Source organism: Hipposideros armiger, unplaced genomic scaffold, assembly GCF_001890085.2.
Source record: "Hipposideros armiger isolate ML-2016 unplaced genomic scaffold, ASM189008v1 scaffold_1053, whole genome shotgun sequence".
NCBI lineage: Eukaryota > Metazoa > Chordata > Mammalia > Chiroptera > Hipposideridae > Hipposideros > Hipposideros armiger.
Window position 1 is genome coordinate 122,821 of NW_017732403.1, and position 17,479 is coordinate 140,299.

At 39.5% G+C, this 17,479-nt stretch overlaps 1 protein-coding gene across 3 annotated transcripts in view; it reads left to right on the forward strand.

Annotated features, from left to right (window-relative positions):
• NSMAF (neutral sphingomyelinase activation associated factor) overlaps positions 1-17,479 on the forward strand; it is a 59,365-nt gene that overhangs the window by 20,349 nt on the left and 21,537 nt on the right. For all 3 annotated transcript variants that reach the window (XM_019631902.1, XM_019631903.1, XM_019631904.1), the window contains exons 3-12: positions 88-166; positions 257-324; positions 405-441; positions 2,613-2,663; positions 5,337-5,408; positions 5,717-5,764; positions 5,867-5,919; positions 12,026-12,155; positions 14,569-14,640; positions 16,114-16,222. In XM_019631902.1, the coding sequence (XP_019487447.1) occupies positions 88-166; positions 257-324; positions 405-441; positions 2,613-2,663; positions 5,337-5,408; positions 5,717-5,764; positions 5,867-5,919; positions 12,026-12,155; positions 14,569-14,640; positions 16,114-16,222 (719 nt within the window). The remainder of the gene's footprint in view (positions 1-87; positions 167-256; positions 325-404; positions 442-2,612; positions 2,664-5,336; positions 5,409-5,716; positions 5,765-5,866; positions 5,920-12,025; positions 12,156-14,568; positions 14,641-16,113; positions 16,223-17,479) is intronic.

The window sequence follows — 17,479 nt, forward strand, 5'->3', positions numbered from 1 at the left end:
GTCATTTACTTTCTAGTTAAAATGTATTATGTTTCTTTTGTGAGTTTTATGTTCGTTAATAGTAATCCTTTGTACTTTGATCCCTAGGAAAATCAGAGGCTCCTTAAAAATATGTTCAAAATCAGTTATTTTTGAACCAGATGCAATATCCGAGCCTATCATTAAGGTAAATGCATTTTAAAAATAGAGACATTCTTATTTTTTGTATATATTTTACCTTTGCATATTTTTATATTTTTCTCTCAATGTTATCCAGATTCCTTTGAGAGATTGTATAAAAATAGGAAAACATGGAGAAAATGGAGCCAATAGACACTTTGCAAAGTATGTCATTTTCACTAATTGTTTAATTTTACTTCTGCCAAAAAATTATATATATTTAATGACTTTTCTCTGTATTTTAGTGAAAAATCCGGGGGGATTTCACTCATTTTCAGTCAGGTAAGAAGCACATAGTAAATAAATTTTCTTAATGTGAATGACCATATGTGTGTGTGTGTGTGTGTGTGTGTGTGTGTGTGTGTGTGTGTAATAATAGTTTTAATTCATGCGTTCAATATATATTACATTGTATTGGTGGTTTGAGAGATATACGGAAGAACAATGTCTGAAGGTCCTCTCCCCCATGGACCTTACTTTTCAATGGAGGCAACAGACAGTAAGGACATATCTTCTCTAATGTCAGGTAGTGATAAATGCCATGAAAAAAATGAAAACAGGACAAAGTGAAAACGTGGAATGTATGTGCTACTTCAGATAGAATGGTCAGGGATGCCTCGCTGAGAAGATGCCACTTGGAAGGTGCATTTAGAAGGTGTGAGGGAGTGAGCCATGCGGTTACCATAGCAGTGGTGTTCCCGGTGCAGAGAGGCAGGGCAGAGGCCCTGAGGCATGAATGCCCCCAGCAGGTGGAAGGCACCGTGAGGGTGAGTGTGCCTGGGGCCTGGGATTAAGGCGAGTGCTGGGAAGGGAGCTGAAAGCAGTGGCAGAAACCATGTCATGGAGGGCCTGTGGGCCACTAAGGAATGAGAATGAAACACAAAAGAGAAAAAACCACTGGAGAGCTGAAAGAGAAGCGGCACAATTGGATTTGTGTATGTTTGTAAACCTCTTTGCAGTCTGCGTAGAGAATATGCTATAAAGGGGCAAGAGTGGCAGCAAGGAGACCCTTTAGGGGTGTTCAGAACCCCGGCGTTTCAGACCAGGATGACCGTAATAGAAGGGTGAGAGGTGGCCAGTGTCTGGATTGATTCTGAAGAAAACCTAATAGATGTGCTGATGGATTAGTTGTAAGGTATAAAGGAAAACAGTCAAGAATGACCCCAGCTGGGTGGATAGTAGTGCCCTTTACTGCGATAAAGAAGCAGGCTTTGTTTAAAATGTGACCTCCGAGAGGAGAGAGGCCAGGCAGGCATTGAGAAGCATTTGTCTGGGCTGCAGAGAAGAGGCCGCGGCTAGAAAGATAAACTGGGAGTCCACAGTTTCCTCCAGATACTTTTTTAAGCCCTGGGGCTGGATGGGTTTTTCAGAAACTGAGTGTGCACAGAGAGGCTAAGGACTAAGGGCCTGCAGCTCTGTGACACAAGGGGCTGGGAAGAGAGTAGGGGCCGAAGGAAGACAGAGGAGTGCTGGTGAGGTTGGGGAGATCCAGGAGCAGGTGGCTGGGGAGCCAAGTGGAAAACTGCTTCAGGAAGAGCCGTCAGCTCTGTCACGTGCTTTAAGGAACAGTCAAGGAAGTCCTGAGAATGGACTCTTGGAGTTGGTGGCATGGAGGTCTGGTGCATCTTTTATGACCTTCTCAGGAGTGGTTTCAATAATGTAGTACGGATGAAAACCTGTCCTGGGCCCAAGAGAAAGTCAAATCAGCTCTTGCGAAGAGTTTTGCCACAAAAAGAAACAGAGAAATGGCAAGAGGAGGGTATAAGAGCATGGAGAGTTTTTGTCTGTGGTTTATTTCGAATGGACAAGAGTGCAGCATATACTCATCAGAGCAAAGTTTTTGAGTAGCTGACAGGTGGGGGAAGGTCCCTATTCTGTGCCCTAATATAGTGACTGCTCTTCGAGACCTGAGCATACCCCCCATCATAACAGGAGAGAAGGCAGGGATAAAGGGACGGGTGTGAGGAGCCTGTTAGTTCTGGCCGATGGTGTTGCTTGTTTGACGTAGTTACTAATATACAACGTACGAACAGGTGGCCTGGTGCACATGGAAACACTGAGTACCCAGATCACCTCTAGAGAAGAGAAATTTCTTTATGTTAGTAAATGTAATTCATGCCCTAGTGATTTGCTTTACCCATATCTTAGAAAACTGGCACTTAGATTAGCTTCCTTCACCTGTCTACTTGGTTACTTGGTGGAAATGATAACATTCATAAAACATCTTGTTTAATCCAGTAATGGTTGCTACCTTGTTGCCTTGATGAATCTCCTTTTAATATAATATTTGGTATTTTAACATCAGAACCTTAAAGTCATATTAATTAATATTCATGCAAGTGCTTTTGGAAATAAACAATGATTTAAATTCAATTCATAATTTCCTAATTTATAGTTACTTATTACTATGAAAATTTTAAGTTATATTACAAGTATTGATTTGTCTTTCTCAGGTATATTTCATTAAAGAACACAACATTGTTGCACCATATAAAATAGAAAGGGTAAGTAAAGCTTTTCATTTATTCTCAGCAATTAATATAGTGATTTTCAGAGTAGGATTTTGTGATTCTATTAATATCTTTAATCAAATATAATAATAATGGGTATTTAAAAACTTGTTATCTAGCAGTTACAACAAAATTACTAACGAAGCTACAGACCTTAAGTCTGAGAGATTTCAATTAATTTTTTAACCTAAAAAAATGTGTTTAATAGGGAAATAAGGCCTAAATTACTAGACTAATACTTGAAATCAGAATATGCATCATTTATAGATTATTTGCTGGATATTATTGAGAATTTACTTTTAAAAATGTTTGAGAAATATTTATAGGTTATAAAATACCCTTAAAGACCTCAATAATGATTTATAATTTTTTTTAATTGGTAGAAGTTATGAATAGATTTGAATACAATATCTGGTTATCCAGGATTTGTCAAGTAAGCATAGACATCAGATTTAACCATTTTGTGTTTTATTTAATTCTTTATTTTTTAGTTTAATGCATAGTGAAGGGATAACGCCTACCAAAAGAGAGTTTTTACCTAGAGACAGGGCCAGAGCTCCTTATAATGACACCTCTGCGAGTAGGAAAAGTCACCCTCTCTGGGCAAACACAGTCCCATAGGCTGCACCTCAGTCCTCGCCACAGGGCAGCCTGCAATTTCTCAGCCAGCAGCTTTGGGATGCACAAAGTGCACGCAGGGGCCTTTGGGTTTTATGTCCAAGAAACACTTCATGTGCCAGTTAGTCAGAAGCTATAAATACTGACATTTCATGACTCTCAGGTGGTGCTATTGGCATTTGGGGAAGGGTAGTTCATTGTGTGCTGCTTTCCCTTATATTACAGCCTGCTCCCACCCACTAAATGCCCTGTTGTTGTGTAGCACCTCCACACATTGACAGAAGTCCCATGGGTTTAATGGGACACCCCCAACACATGCGCCAAGTTGACAACCACTGCCTGGGTACCCTCCCTCTAAAGACTTCCCTGCTGAAGTGAGTGAGGTGGTCTGAAGCAAAGAAAAGCTCTTTCATTCCAATGTGAATTACAAAACCAAAGGACTCTCAGATTTTAAAAAAGGGGGAATAGTGACGTCAGTGACAGCGGTTAAGAGATGGCAGATTAGGAAGGCCCAGACCCTCATTCCTCTCACGGAGACTCTGATTCAGCAATGCCTGGACCAGTGCCCCTTGTGAGAAATTCGGAAACCGGTTAAGAGCCTATGCACCACAGGTTACCATCAGATCGGCCTCAGTGAAGCTAGTAGGAAAATTCATAGCATCCTTTTACCATAATTCCTTCTCAGTACAGTGCCACGTGACTGGGAGGACACTCCCAGCTTGCAACTTCTCCCTGGGCAGGGAAAGACAAGACTGGACCATGGTCCCATGTTCTGACTTCTAGGAGTGGCTGCCTGAGGCACTGGCTTCTGTCTTGCCTGTCTTGGAGTACTGACAGGACCCGGCATAGTCTAGATGCCTGGGGACCACACTGCTGCTGTGTGGTCCTGTGCTACAGCAGACAGAGGCTGATACAGCTCAGCAGAGAAAAATGGAGCATGTGACCCATAAAATTAACCATCACAATATATATGCACCCAGCCTCAGAGCACCTTAGTATATGAAGCAAACATCGACAGAATTGGAGGGAGAAATGGACAGCAACACAGTAAAGTCGCCTTCATGCCCCTCTTTCTTCCTCCCTCCTTCCCTTCCCTCCCTCCCTCCCTCCCTTCTTTCCTTCCTTCCTTATCTTCCTTTTGTTGATGGTACTATCATTATCCCCCATGTCTCACTTTCAAGATTGGATAGAACATCCAGACAGCAGATTAATTAGGAAGCAGAGTACTTAGATAGCACTACAGACCAAATGAGCCTACCAGTCACATAAAGAACATTGTACCCAAAGCAGCAGAATACACGTTCTTCTTAAGTACACATGGAACATTCTCTGGGATAGATCACATGTTACATCACATAACAAGGCTTAACAGATAGCAGAAGACAGATTCACAAGTATGTGGAAATTAAACAACGCTCTTGAACAACCAGTGGGCCAAAACAAATCTAAAGGGAAATCAAAAAATATCTCAGGAAAAAGAAAACACAACATACCAAAACTTGGTCTTTTGAACTCCTGTTTTTCTGCTTGGCCTGCTCCAAACTCTTTGGGGTGTACTTTCTCTTCTAATAATGGCCCTTGAGCCATTCTGTACTTCTCGGGCCCGCTTCTATTTCTTTGAAGTGTTCTATCTCTTCCAATAAACTGCTCTTTCACCACTTTAAAACAAACAAACAAACAAAACCATACCAAAACTTAGAGGATGCAGCAAAAGTAGTACTAAGAGGGAAGTGATAAAAGCCTACGTTAAAAAAGAAGAAAGCTCAAATTTTAAAACCTGACTATACACCTTAAGGAACTAGAAAAAGAACAGCAAACTAACCCCAAAGTTAGCAGAAGGCGTGGCCTAATAAATCTGGCTTAAATCCCATAGACTGCTCCCTGGGGCTCATTCCAGAATGGGGTGAGGGAGGACACACCAGGCGGAGGCATGGGAATGAGTCTGGGGATTTGCAAATGCTCCACAAGTAATGGGTTTTAACATGCATCTCTCTCTCTCTCTCTCTCTCTCTCTCTCTCTCTCTCTCTCTCTCTCTCTCTCTCTCTCAGGGCAAAATGGAATATGTCTTTGAATTGGATGTTTCAGGGAAAGTGGAAGATGTTGTGGAGACGTTGCTTCAGGTAAGCAAGCCAGTGCCTCACTCAGGCATTTACTGGGCAGAGAGTCCAAAGCAAACTTAGGCAGAAACTTATTTTTATTTTCATACTTATACATTTTACTGAAACCATAATGTCTTATAAATATGAAACAGATGTCCTTGATTATGTTGAATTTGAAAACTATATATTAGGAAGAAGCTGTAGGTATATCAGAAGCGATCTTAACTGTTACTGAGTAACAGAATGATTGCTGTTTTTCATTGCTTCTAAGGAAATACTTTATATGATCTGAGAGAAAAATAAATTCATGTATATTTATAATATTGTAGCTTCACAGAGCATCCTGCCTTGACAAACTAGGAGACCAAACTGCTATGGTAAGAGTTTCTAAAAACTTGTCTGTATTTTGAATTAAGTTGTATTGATATTTTATTATAAATACTTATGTCCATACTTTTTAAATGGCTTTGTTTTAATAGATAACAGCTATTTTGCAGTCCCGTTTGGCTAGAACATCATTCGACAAAAACAGGTAAGTTTTTAATGATTTCATTCTTTGGTTTCCTGATTATAAGAGCAGTGGACACCATCCGTTTGCCTCGTTCAGCATGTCCACAGCTGATGCCACCCTCCTCACCCCAAACTTGCTTGTCTTGGGGAACAGCCCCACCTCAGTGCAGGAGCAACCTCGGGGGCTCCCTCGACTCCTCTGCATCCTGACCTTTGTCAGTCAGAAAGGCCTGCTGACTAATGTCCCCTAAGGTCTGGTCTGTCAGCTTCTGTCCTTTCACTATCGTTGCCACAGCCTGGGCCACCATCACCTCCCACTCGCAACGCTGACAGATCTTCGCTCTCTGCCTGACGCCAGTCTCCCTTTCTCCAGTATCTTTTCCCCACTGCACCTATTGTACTTTTAAAATATGTTCTTTCTAAAGAACTTATTTAATTGTATCACTTGTCTGTTTAAATGCGCCAAGACTGCCCATTGCCTTCAGGATGAAGTCTTGGGTGGCCCACTAACCGCATCCATTCTGGCCCTTGGTCATTCCTGCTGGTCGCCCATTGCTCCTGAATCCTGTGCTCCAGCCCTGTGCATTGTGCGCAGTTCCCGAGGGTGCTGTGTGGTATCTGGTCTCTGAGCCTGTACATGTCCCTCTGCCGAGGATGCTCAGCCTCCTTCCTCTTTGCACCTGACTGACCTTCCTTATTCTGACCTCAGCTGACCTGTTAGTTGTTGGGGAAAGTCTTTCCTGACCCTTCAAGCTGCCATAGGTACCTCCTGATGTCCTATGCTAAGAGACTAGATTCTTTCTGGTCTCATAGGTTTCTTTGGTTTTTTTCATTGATTTTCTTGGCTTTATAGGCATACACTGCGTTTTCTTCAAATAATTATACTTTAATGTTAACCTGTTCTCATGATGTATTATCCTTTTTATGTATTACTGAATTTGTTTTGCTAATGTTTTGTGAAGGATTTTTACATCTATGTTCATGAGAGATATTGCTCTGTAAATCTTTATGTCAAGTTTTGCTGTTGCCAGGGGCATGCCAATTTTATTAACCTTTTCGAAGAATCAACTTTTGACTTTATTAATATTTTCCTGTTTTTCCAGTTTCTATAAAATTGGTTTTCATTGTTATGATTTTCTGTCTTCAACTTACTCTGGGTTTAACTCTTCTTTTTCTAGCTTCCTATGAACAAAGTTTAGGTCACCTGTTTTAGACTTTCTTTTATAATAAGTGGTAAACATAAACTTACATCTGTGCATGGCTTCAGCTGCGTCCCACAAATTTTGGTGGTGTTTTCATTATCATTCATGTAAAACTATTTTGTGATTTCCTTTGTCATTTCTTCTTTGACCCATGAGTTATTTGGAAATATGTTTTTAACTTCCACTGACTCAAGGAATTTGATTATTATTGATTTCTAATTTAATATTACCTTGGTTCAGAGAATATATTCTATATGATTTCAGTCTTTAGATATTTTTTAAGATTTGTTTTATGGCCTAGTGTATGGTCTGTCTTGGTGAACATTTCATATGCCTTTGAAAGGAATGTGTGCTCTACAGTTGTTGAATATAATGTTCTATCAATGTATCAAACACAAAGATTTGCTGAGCAATATTTCTCATGAACATAGATGTAAAAATCCTTCACAAACATTAGTAAAGCAAATCCAGTTGAAGATTGTGCAGATAATCTATATTTTTTTGTTGACTTGTTCTATCAGTTACTGAGAGAAGGATGTTAAAATTGCCAATAATGATTTTGTAATTATTTTTTCCCTATTTCGGTCGATTTATGCCTCATATATTGTAAAGCTGTTATAAGGTATATATACATTTAAATGCATAATGTCTTCTTAATGAATTGATCCCTTCATCATTATCCTTATCCATAATATTCTTTGTCTTGAAATCTACTTTGTCTTCTCTTAATGAAGTCACACCAGTTTTCTTATATGTTGTGATTGTGTGGTGTGTCTTGTTCTACCCTTTTACCCATCAGTGTCTTTATTCTGTTTCCAAAAACACACACATTTTATATAGTTGAGCCTTGCTTTTTATATAGTCTGACAATATCCGATTTTTAATAGGAGTGTTTAATTCATTTATAATTACATAACTATTAACATAGTTTTAAACCCACTATCTTAGTATTTATTGTTAGCATCTCATTTGTTCTTTGTTTCTCTGATCCTCTTTTCTTGCCTTCTTTTGGGTGAATCTAGTATTCTTAAGTATTCTATTTTATCTACTCTGTTTACTTTGTAGCCATATCACTTTGTGTCGTTTTTAACGGTCACGCTAGAGATTACAATATGTACCGTATACCATAGTGCACCTTCAAATAATATTATATTGTGCTACTTTACAACAATACAAGAACCTTACACCAGTATATTCCTGCTCATTGTGATCTTGTGGTCTTATATTAAATTTCTACATATACCATAAAGCCCATACATAAAGTGTTTTTATGTTTGCTTCAAAAAGTTATTAGCCTTTTAAAGAATTTAGATACATACATATGTGTATATGTAAGTTAAAAATACTAGGGGCCAGTGAGTGGCTCAGTTGGTTAAGAGCGTGAGCTCTGAGCAACAGGGTTGCTAGTTCGATTCCCACGTGGACCGGTGAGCTGTGCCCGAGCTGAACTGCCAACAGGATGAACTGGCAGGATGGCTCAGCTGGTGAGAACATGTGCTGCTAACAACAAGGTTGCCGGTTTGACTCCCGCATGAGATGGTGGGCTAGGCCCACCCGCAACTAAGATTGAACCCGGCACCTTGAGCTGAACGGCCACAAGCTGCCGACAGGTGGCCGGATGGCGACTGGACTTGGAGCTGAGCTAGATGCGCCCTCCACAACTAAGACTGAAGGACAACAGCTTGACTGTTTCCCTTCCCCAATTCCCCAACACTGTTCCCTTCCCCAGTTCTCCAATAAAATCTTTTAAAAAACCCCAAAAATATTAAAAAACAATTATTTTCTATTTACTCAGATATTTAAATATTTACACTTTCTGGTGACTTCTTTCCTTTCTGCAGACCTAGTGTTTCTTCTGATATCATTTCTCTTCATCCTGAAGAAGTTTCTATAGCATTTCTTATGCTGCAGTTCTGTTGAAGAGGAATTCTCTTAGCTTTGTCTGTCTGAAAGTATCTTTATTTCACCTTCATTTTTGAAGGATATTTTTTTGTTGGCTATAGAATGCTAAGTTGACAGGTTTTTCTTTCACTGCTTTAAAAGATTTTTGTTTCATTGTATATTGGTGTCCATTGTTTCTTGTGAAAAGTCATATCATTTGTATTGTTGTTACCTATATGTAAGGTATAGTTTTCTTTGTGCTTTTCTTCTGGTTGAAGATTTCAGAGTTTCAAAGTGACATGAGTCTATGATTTGATGTCTTTTCATCAGTTTTTAACCATTCTCTCCTCCTATATTTCTTCTGCCCCATTTTCTGTTTCTTATCCTGTAACTTGAGTTGCTGTAGTTATGTTAGTATGTTTTATATATTCTCTCAGATCTCAGATACTCTGTTCTATATATTTTTTGTCATTCTTTTTTTTTTCCTTTTGTTTGATTTCAATTAAGACATTTTTTATTGACCTGTTTTCAGCTTTACTGGACTTTTCCTTTACTGTTTCCAGCCTCGTTGTTAAGCTTGTTTAATTAATTCTTCATTTCTGTTTTCCATATTTTCATTTCTAGCTTTTCCTTTTGTGTTTCTTTAATAGCTTTTATTTCTCTGATAAAATTCCCCTTGTCCTCACATATGTTATTCATCTTTTCTTCTAGATGTATCCATCATTTGGGTCGTCTTCTCTTGAATCTTTTCTCTCATGAGCATGGGTAATACTTCCTTGCTTCCTTGTGTTTCTTATAATTTTGATTGTATGCTGGATAGTTTGTTTTAAAAAGAACTGTAGAGACTGAACTAAATATTTCTTCCAGAAGTGGTCATACCCACGCCTTCTTCTGTCAGGCTGCTTGTACTGGGGGTCTCTGTCAATCTAATTTAGGCTTTGTTTCAACTGTAGGTAAGTTCAGGTCACCACTGCCTACAACTCTTTTGAGGCAAGACTCTGTTAACAGGGCTTGGATATGAGCACTTGAAGGGTTCTGGAGATATCTTTGAGCTTTACAGATGAGCGTTCAGCTTTCTGAACCCTAGGAGAGTTCTCTCTGCTTTCTTTTCCAGTTTACAGCATTTTTGCATCTCTGCTGTCCAATCCTGATCTGGCTTTCTGCTTCTCTGAAGACCTCTCTTCATCCTGCAGCCCTTATCCCTTCTATGATAGTTTGCTCCCCCTCTTGCCATTCAACTGTTGGTTCCTTCATTTAGGTTTCTTTGCGTCTTCAGCTTTCTGATGGTCTTTTTAAAATAATGAGGATTTCGTAGCTTATCTAGCTGGTTGTTGTCATTAGGGTGAGAGCTCTGAGGTCTCCTTACATCCTAACTGGAAGTGGAAATCTGCCTCTGTATACTTTTGTCTTGCTACTTGTAAGGGAGTCTTTTTTTTTAAAAGATTTTTATAGGGGAGTTGGGTGACGGGAACAGCGCTGGGGAATCGGGGGAAGGGGAACAGACAAGCTGCTGTCGTTTTGTTCTTCAGTCTAGCTGTGGAGGACGTTGCTTCACTGGCCCAAGCTGGCACCATCATTGCACTCTTCCCAGGAGAGGCAGATCGGTCGCCGGCTTCTGGACGGCCGCTCACTGCGGCTGCTGGCCGCCCACGCTGGCTGCTGGCCACACACGGTAGCCCATGGCAATCCACTGCAGTGGGGGACTACAGCCCACACCGTCTCCGACAACCCACAGCAGCCCAGCTCCAGGTCGAGCTGCTGTTCAGCATCTTAGCTGTAGAGGGCAGCGTCACTGGCCCTCGTATGTGGGATCCGAACCGGGGTCCTCTGGCGTCCCAAGCCAGTTCTTAACCAACGTGCCACTCGGCCGGCCCAAGGGAGTCTTTTTAACACAGTTATTTAAGTAATTGCCTTAGAATGTTAATTATTTGGTTGTTTCACCTCTAAATGTTTTTTTTTAATTAGTAAGGAAAAAGACAATTGGCTTCTTTTTTTTTTTTTTTACTATTTAAATAATTTAGGAGGGAGTACTGGAGAAATCTTTGATTGGTTTTACTGCAGTAAATCCACAAAATAATATGCAGTTGACCCTTGAACAATGTAGGGCTTAGGGGCACCAACCCCCCCACACAGTCAAATATCCACGTATAACTTTTGACTCCCCCAAAACTTAACTACCGATAGACTAATATTGACTGCAAGCTTATGGACAACATAAACAGTCAATTAGCACATATTTTATAAGTTGTATGTATTATATGTAATACAATAAAATAAGCTGGAGAAAAGGAAATATTATTAAGAAAATTGAAAGGCAGAGAAAATACATTTACAGTACTTTACATATTTATTGAAAAAAACCTGCATGTAATATTGAAAAAAACCTGCATGTAAATGGACCCTCACAGTTCAAACCTGTGTTGTTCAAGGGTCAACTGTAGTTTGGAACTGACATGGAAGTTATTGCAATTATGTACTCATAACCTTATAAAGTGTAGTGTGAAGTAAATGCTACCTATGCCAAAATGGTTTATATGACTATAAAAGTAGGTCTTAATGACTCGAAAATAGAAAATTATGTTCATGTAAGAATAGTTTCAAGGTCAGTTTATTTGGGGAGGAATAAGAATTCAGCTTAAGGGTTATTTGGTATCATTTACTTGTCTGTCTTCCCGCTGCAATACATAAAACCTCATCTGGTTTTATTTATTTTATTTTATTTTTATTTTTTTTATAGCTGAGCCATCCTGCCACCTGTTGGCAGCTCAGCGGCAGCTCAGCTCGGGCCGGGACTCGAACCACTGTTGCTCAGAGCTCGCACTCTTGAGAAACCTCGTCTGTTTTTAAAAAAATTGAGTTTTCATTATACCATTTAAAAGAATATCAGTTTTATTTAAGAAATAAATTTTTATTACCATTTATCTTACATTAAACCAGTGTTTTGACAAATTTTATGCAAAATCACACTTTGCTCCTTTAGATAAAGTTAAACCTAGAAAGTAGATTGATTTCTGATTTTTTTTTTCTGAAAAATCATATTCTCAGATTCCAAAGTGTTTCTGAAAAACTGCACATGGAATGCAAAGCAGAAATGGTGACACCTCTGGTGACAAATCCTGGACACGTGTGCATCACTGACACCAACCTGTATTTTCAACCTCTCAATGGATACCCGGTAAGTGAAGACTGCAGGGTCAGATGGAGAGCTCCATTAGCATTGGAGCATACAGCTCATGTTCTCCTTCCTGTGAACTTGACTTCACCTTCACAGTGTTCTCACATTTTTGTGAGGATCAAAATTACCTCCCCAGCCCCCTCCAGCATCTGTGTATTTCACAAGCTCCCTGTGTAAGCCTGTGTAATCTAAGTTTGAGCTCTGCTGATCTGTTTTCTGTCATTTTGGGGTGACTTGCTCTGTATTGTGAAAAGAAGCCCTGCTTCTCCTGATTTTAGTAAGGGGTCGTTGGAGTTTATACCTTTCTGCTTGGAGACACTTCTGGAAGAGACCCATGATATGTACAAAGATTAAGAAGAAATGGGTGTTTTCTGTATGCCTGCTTATACCGGGGGTGCCAAAAAAATTTTTTCAAGTGGACACTTTGGTCAACGTTGCTCAAGCAGTAGTTCGCCATAATCAGAAGTGTCTGGATGCTGAGGGTAACCACTTTGAGCACCTCTTGTAATTGCAGAAGTCAAACGTGACTTGTATTCATCTTTTGTTATCGGTACATATTGAGTATCACAATTTTAATACAGTTTTCCTTCCTTAAAATGTGTATACCTTATTTTTGACACCCTCTGTATATATACATATGTTGGTATTTCTTGTTTTTCCTTAATTACAAAGGAAATCAGTAGATTCGAATCTTTCCCAACAAAGCAGTATGAAGTGGTGCCCTCGCAGCTGGCTCAGAGATGCAGGGAGAGACTGGGCAGCTGTAGTGCTCCTACTATGATGATGGAAACAGTCTTCTCTTTCACAGACTTCAGATTCACCAGGCCAGAAAGTAAAGATGAACTCAGATAGCTACGCTGAAACTTGTAAAGAGTTGTTGCTTTATCTAGATCTACCCCTTTTTGGAGTGGTTCATTAAAAGCACAGGACTCCTAATATACTCTGACAGTGCTTTGGGCCATTTGGCAGTGTGGTTTAAAGAACAGTAGGGCTTTCTGCTGTAGAAGGCTATATCCTGGAAGTTCTCCAGGCAGGTCAGTCATTGTAAGTCACTAAAACATCTGATACTTGCCTAATGAAAGATGATGCTATAATAATTCTGCCCACCAGGTGGCAGGGCACACTGGCCAAGCCATCCACTAGACACAATACCCATTGCTGATGGCAGTCTCCAGTGGTGTAAGAAATCCGCGTGGCCATTAATGTTACTGTGGCTTTGGGGTGAAAAACTTTTGGAAAAATATCTGCGTATGTGCCATAGTCTCAGCATCTATTGATCCCTCCCACTCACAAGGCGGGAGGTGAACTTGTCACCTTTTAGCCTATCTCAGTGCCTTTTGTAACCCCGTTCCTCTCTTATTATAGCGTTTTAAGGCTCTAGAGAAGCAAAAAAATTGCCCTCCTCATAAAGAAAGAAAAAGTTGAGAGGTCCTGCTATATACACAATTGTTTGTGAGCCTTAATACACTATAGTTTGTTTTTTTGTTTGTTTGTTTTTAAAGATTTTATTGGGAAATTGGAGAAGGGGAACAGTGTTGGGGAATCGGGGAAGGGGAACAGAAAGGTGCTGTCCTTTTGTTCCTCAGTCTAGTTGTGGAGGACGTCGCTTCACTGGTCCATGTTGGTATTGTAATCATTGCGCTCTTCCCAGGTGAGGCAGATGGGTCACCGGTCACTGAACAGCCGCTCATGGCGGCTCTTGGCAGCTCACACCAGCTGCTGGCCGCTCACGGTAGCTTACGGGAGCCCACTGCAGCTCCGCTGCAGTCTACGCCGTCGCCGGCAAGAATGTAAAACCAGCAGTGCCCTATTTTAAGATCTCCCTTTTCAATTGTTGTAATGCACACATTGGGACGGGAAGAGTAGGTCGTTTTTTTTCCCCTTTCTGATACTAAAAGACAACTTCTGATTGTGTCAGAATGTTGACTTTTTTTTTTTAAAGATTTTTATTGGGGAATTGGGGGATGGGAACAGTGCTGGGGAATTGGGGGAAGGGGAACAAACAAGTTGCTGTCGTTTTGTTCTTCAGTCTAGTTGTGGAAGACGTTGCTTCACTGGCCCAAGTTGGCACCATCATTGCGCTCTTCCCGGGCGAGGCAGATCAGTCGCCGGCTTCTGGATGGCCGCTCACTGCGGCTGCTGGCCGCTCACGCTGGCTGCTGGCTACACACGGTAGCCCATGGCAGCCCACTGCAGCAGGGGCTGCAGCCTACACTGTCACCGGCGACTCACAGCAGCCCAGCTCCAGGTTGAGCTGTTGTTCAGCATCTTAGCTGTGGAGAGCAGTGTCACTGGCCCTCATATGTGGGATGCGAACCGGGGCCCTCTGGCGTCCCAAGCCAGTTCTTAACCATCGCGCCACTCGGCTGGCCCCAGAATGTTGACTTTTGAGATTGTCTTTTTACTTTTAAAGAAACCTGTGGTCCAGATAACGCTCCAAGATGTCCGCCGCATTTACAAAAGGAGGCATGGCCTGATGCCTTTGGTGAGTTCAAGTGGAATGTCAGTTCTAGGTGAATGATTGTCGTACCTTCAGTTTAGCTAATGTTTTATTGACTTATAAACACCTAGGCCATGTCTGAAAAGTTCAGGTATGTTGTATTGTAAGCAAACGGACTCTGCATCTTGCTGCCCTTTCTTTTGGATGAACTAGAAATGTATAAAGAATAACTCCTTTCTCTACATAAGAGGGTTGTTGCAAAATGTTTTTGGCTGGAGCTTCTCATTCCTGTGTTCTCAAGAGTTTCTGGGCTTATACAGGGGTACTTGCCACTCCCTGTTCATAGCAGCTAGGTCTCAAAGTGACACCTGGAAGCCAGTACAAAATTAATTCTTCAGTGGAACTGTAGTATCTTCACAGTTAACTTATATTAATTCAACCTTCAGGTTGGGTAAGAGAGAGATGAATAAAATAGCCAGTTAAATCATATGGGCAGTTCTTCCAGCCATTCCTCTCAATAAGCATATGTTCATATTTATCTTAATCTTATATACTTACCTTAGGGACCAATCCTCACCTAAGGTGTGATTCCAAGGTGTTTTAATTTGACATCAATATAAATTAATTTTTTTTGTCCTTTGAAGATTAACCAATAACCTGGTGGCATTACAAAAGCATTGTGGAATTTTAAGCATGTCATTTTAATTTTATATTTGTGAAATTTACCTATTTGCCTGCCTGTTTTACTTAAAAAGCTACTCCCCATTTTGAGTGCTAATAGAGGATTATGGAAAGAGATACTGTTGAAAATCTACTTTGGGTATAGAAATACAGTCAGACAAAGAGAAGAAATTGACATTGATTATGTGTCTTCTGTGTACTGGGGAACTTATATATAATATTTTGACTATCATGGCAGTCCCTGTGAGGTAGATGGTATCCTATTTTATAAAGAAATTGAGATTCCAAGAGTTAATTTCCTCTGTTCCTTAACTAGTAAATGGTAAAAGCCTATATTTGAACCAAGGATAACACTGCCTTCATCATTTGTCTATTCCTGTCCTATCTCTTCGTCACCAACAACATTCACAAAGCTCATAGTTTTTTTAAGAATAACTGCAAGTTATTAGTTAAATGGTTTATTCAAGTATCAATTTGTTAGGTTGACATAATCATTTAATTTATAAAAAGAAAGCTAAACATTTGTGTTTGAAGAAGGTATGTGAAGACATGGATCAGCCAATTTTGAATTTCAAAACACTAAATTTACAAAAGCCATTATCAATAAAAATATTCAACACCAAAAGGGATTTTGCAAAGTTTAGAGATGCATGTCTTGTTCTCAGGACATTTTGTGTGTGTGTGTGTGTGTGTGTGTCTCGTGGAATCAAATTTGTAGCTGGAGAATACAAATACAAGACAAATATAGATGTTTAAAATTGATAGGCTTTTGTGTAGCTTACTGCAATTGCAAGATGAATAAAATGCTGTTTTATTTTTTTCTTTCGGAATTTATAGGGCTTGGAAGTATTTTGCACAGAAGATGATCTGTGTTCTGACATCTACCTAAAGTTCTATGACCCTCAAGATAGAGATGACCTCTATTTTTATATTGCCACATACCTAGGTTTGGTGCTCACACTTAATTGTATATATTCATATGAAGGTAGTTTAACTCCTAAGTAACTGGGATAGGAAATAATAGAAAAAAAATGCTTTATCTGTGTTATTCTAGTTAGTTGAATGGGTTATTCAGTTATGAATTTGAATGACTGAATTAAATTATTCTTGTTTACAAAGTTGCCAGATGACTAGAATCGCCTCCCTGTGGTTCTACTTAAATTTCTCCCCAATTGTGTGTTTTAAAGACTCCTGACGAATATATTTAAATGTTTTATTTTGTTTTTTAACAACATCCAAGTTCAATGGATTATAAAGAATTCCCCTAATTATTTTTATGTCCATTCATGTCTTATATTAGTTTATGAAAACCGAGACTCAGTTTCTGAGATAGTGAGGTATCCAGTCATACGTTTGTGATCATTAATTGTGGTCTTAATTATGAAGCTGGAAAACAATACAAAAGGAATTCATGAACCTTCTGGGCTCAGTATGGTACAGTGGGACTCAGTTTGCTTTTAATTAATATTTCCTAGTCTTCCATGGAAAATTGAATGTTCCCACTTTTATCAGAAAAAACACTTATATTTTTCTTTTCAAGCATAAACATTAAGTTGTATGGCTGAATTAAATTATTCTTATTTATCCAGTTGCCAGATGACTAGAATGGAATGATTTTTAAAAATAGATGTTGGGATTTTATTAATACCATCTTAATATTGTTTGCTGTTCTAGTGTACAATGAAACCATTTATGAGATATATAGTGAAGTGCTCCCTTAGTAATGAAATTTTCTCTCAAGGAGGAATAGCTTATTTTCATAAGGATCATATTTTATTTTACAGAAGGTTTAGAGTTATATATTTTTTCTTCTCACATTAAGCTATTCAGTTTAATTTAATGCAGAAGTATAGCTTTGGTACAAGGTTACTGTTGTCTCCTGCCTCCTGATTTAACTTTTCTCATTTTACTTTTCTAACTATAACAAGATTACAACAAAAAACTCAACTTTCATGGTGAGTCCTAAAATCTCAAGTCAAAAAACTTGCCATGACCTAAAAAACCTGTTTCTATAAAGCTGTCCATTCTCTCTGAGCTTACTTCTAAGATTGTTCAGACTTCCTTTGAGGTGTTCTGAGAATGGACAATGAGGAGGAAAAGTGTTCTGATTTTTTTTTTTTTTTAAGATTTTTATTGGGGAATTGGGGGATGGGAACAGCACTGGGGAATTGGGGGAAGGGGAACAGACAAGTTGCTGTCGTTT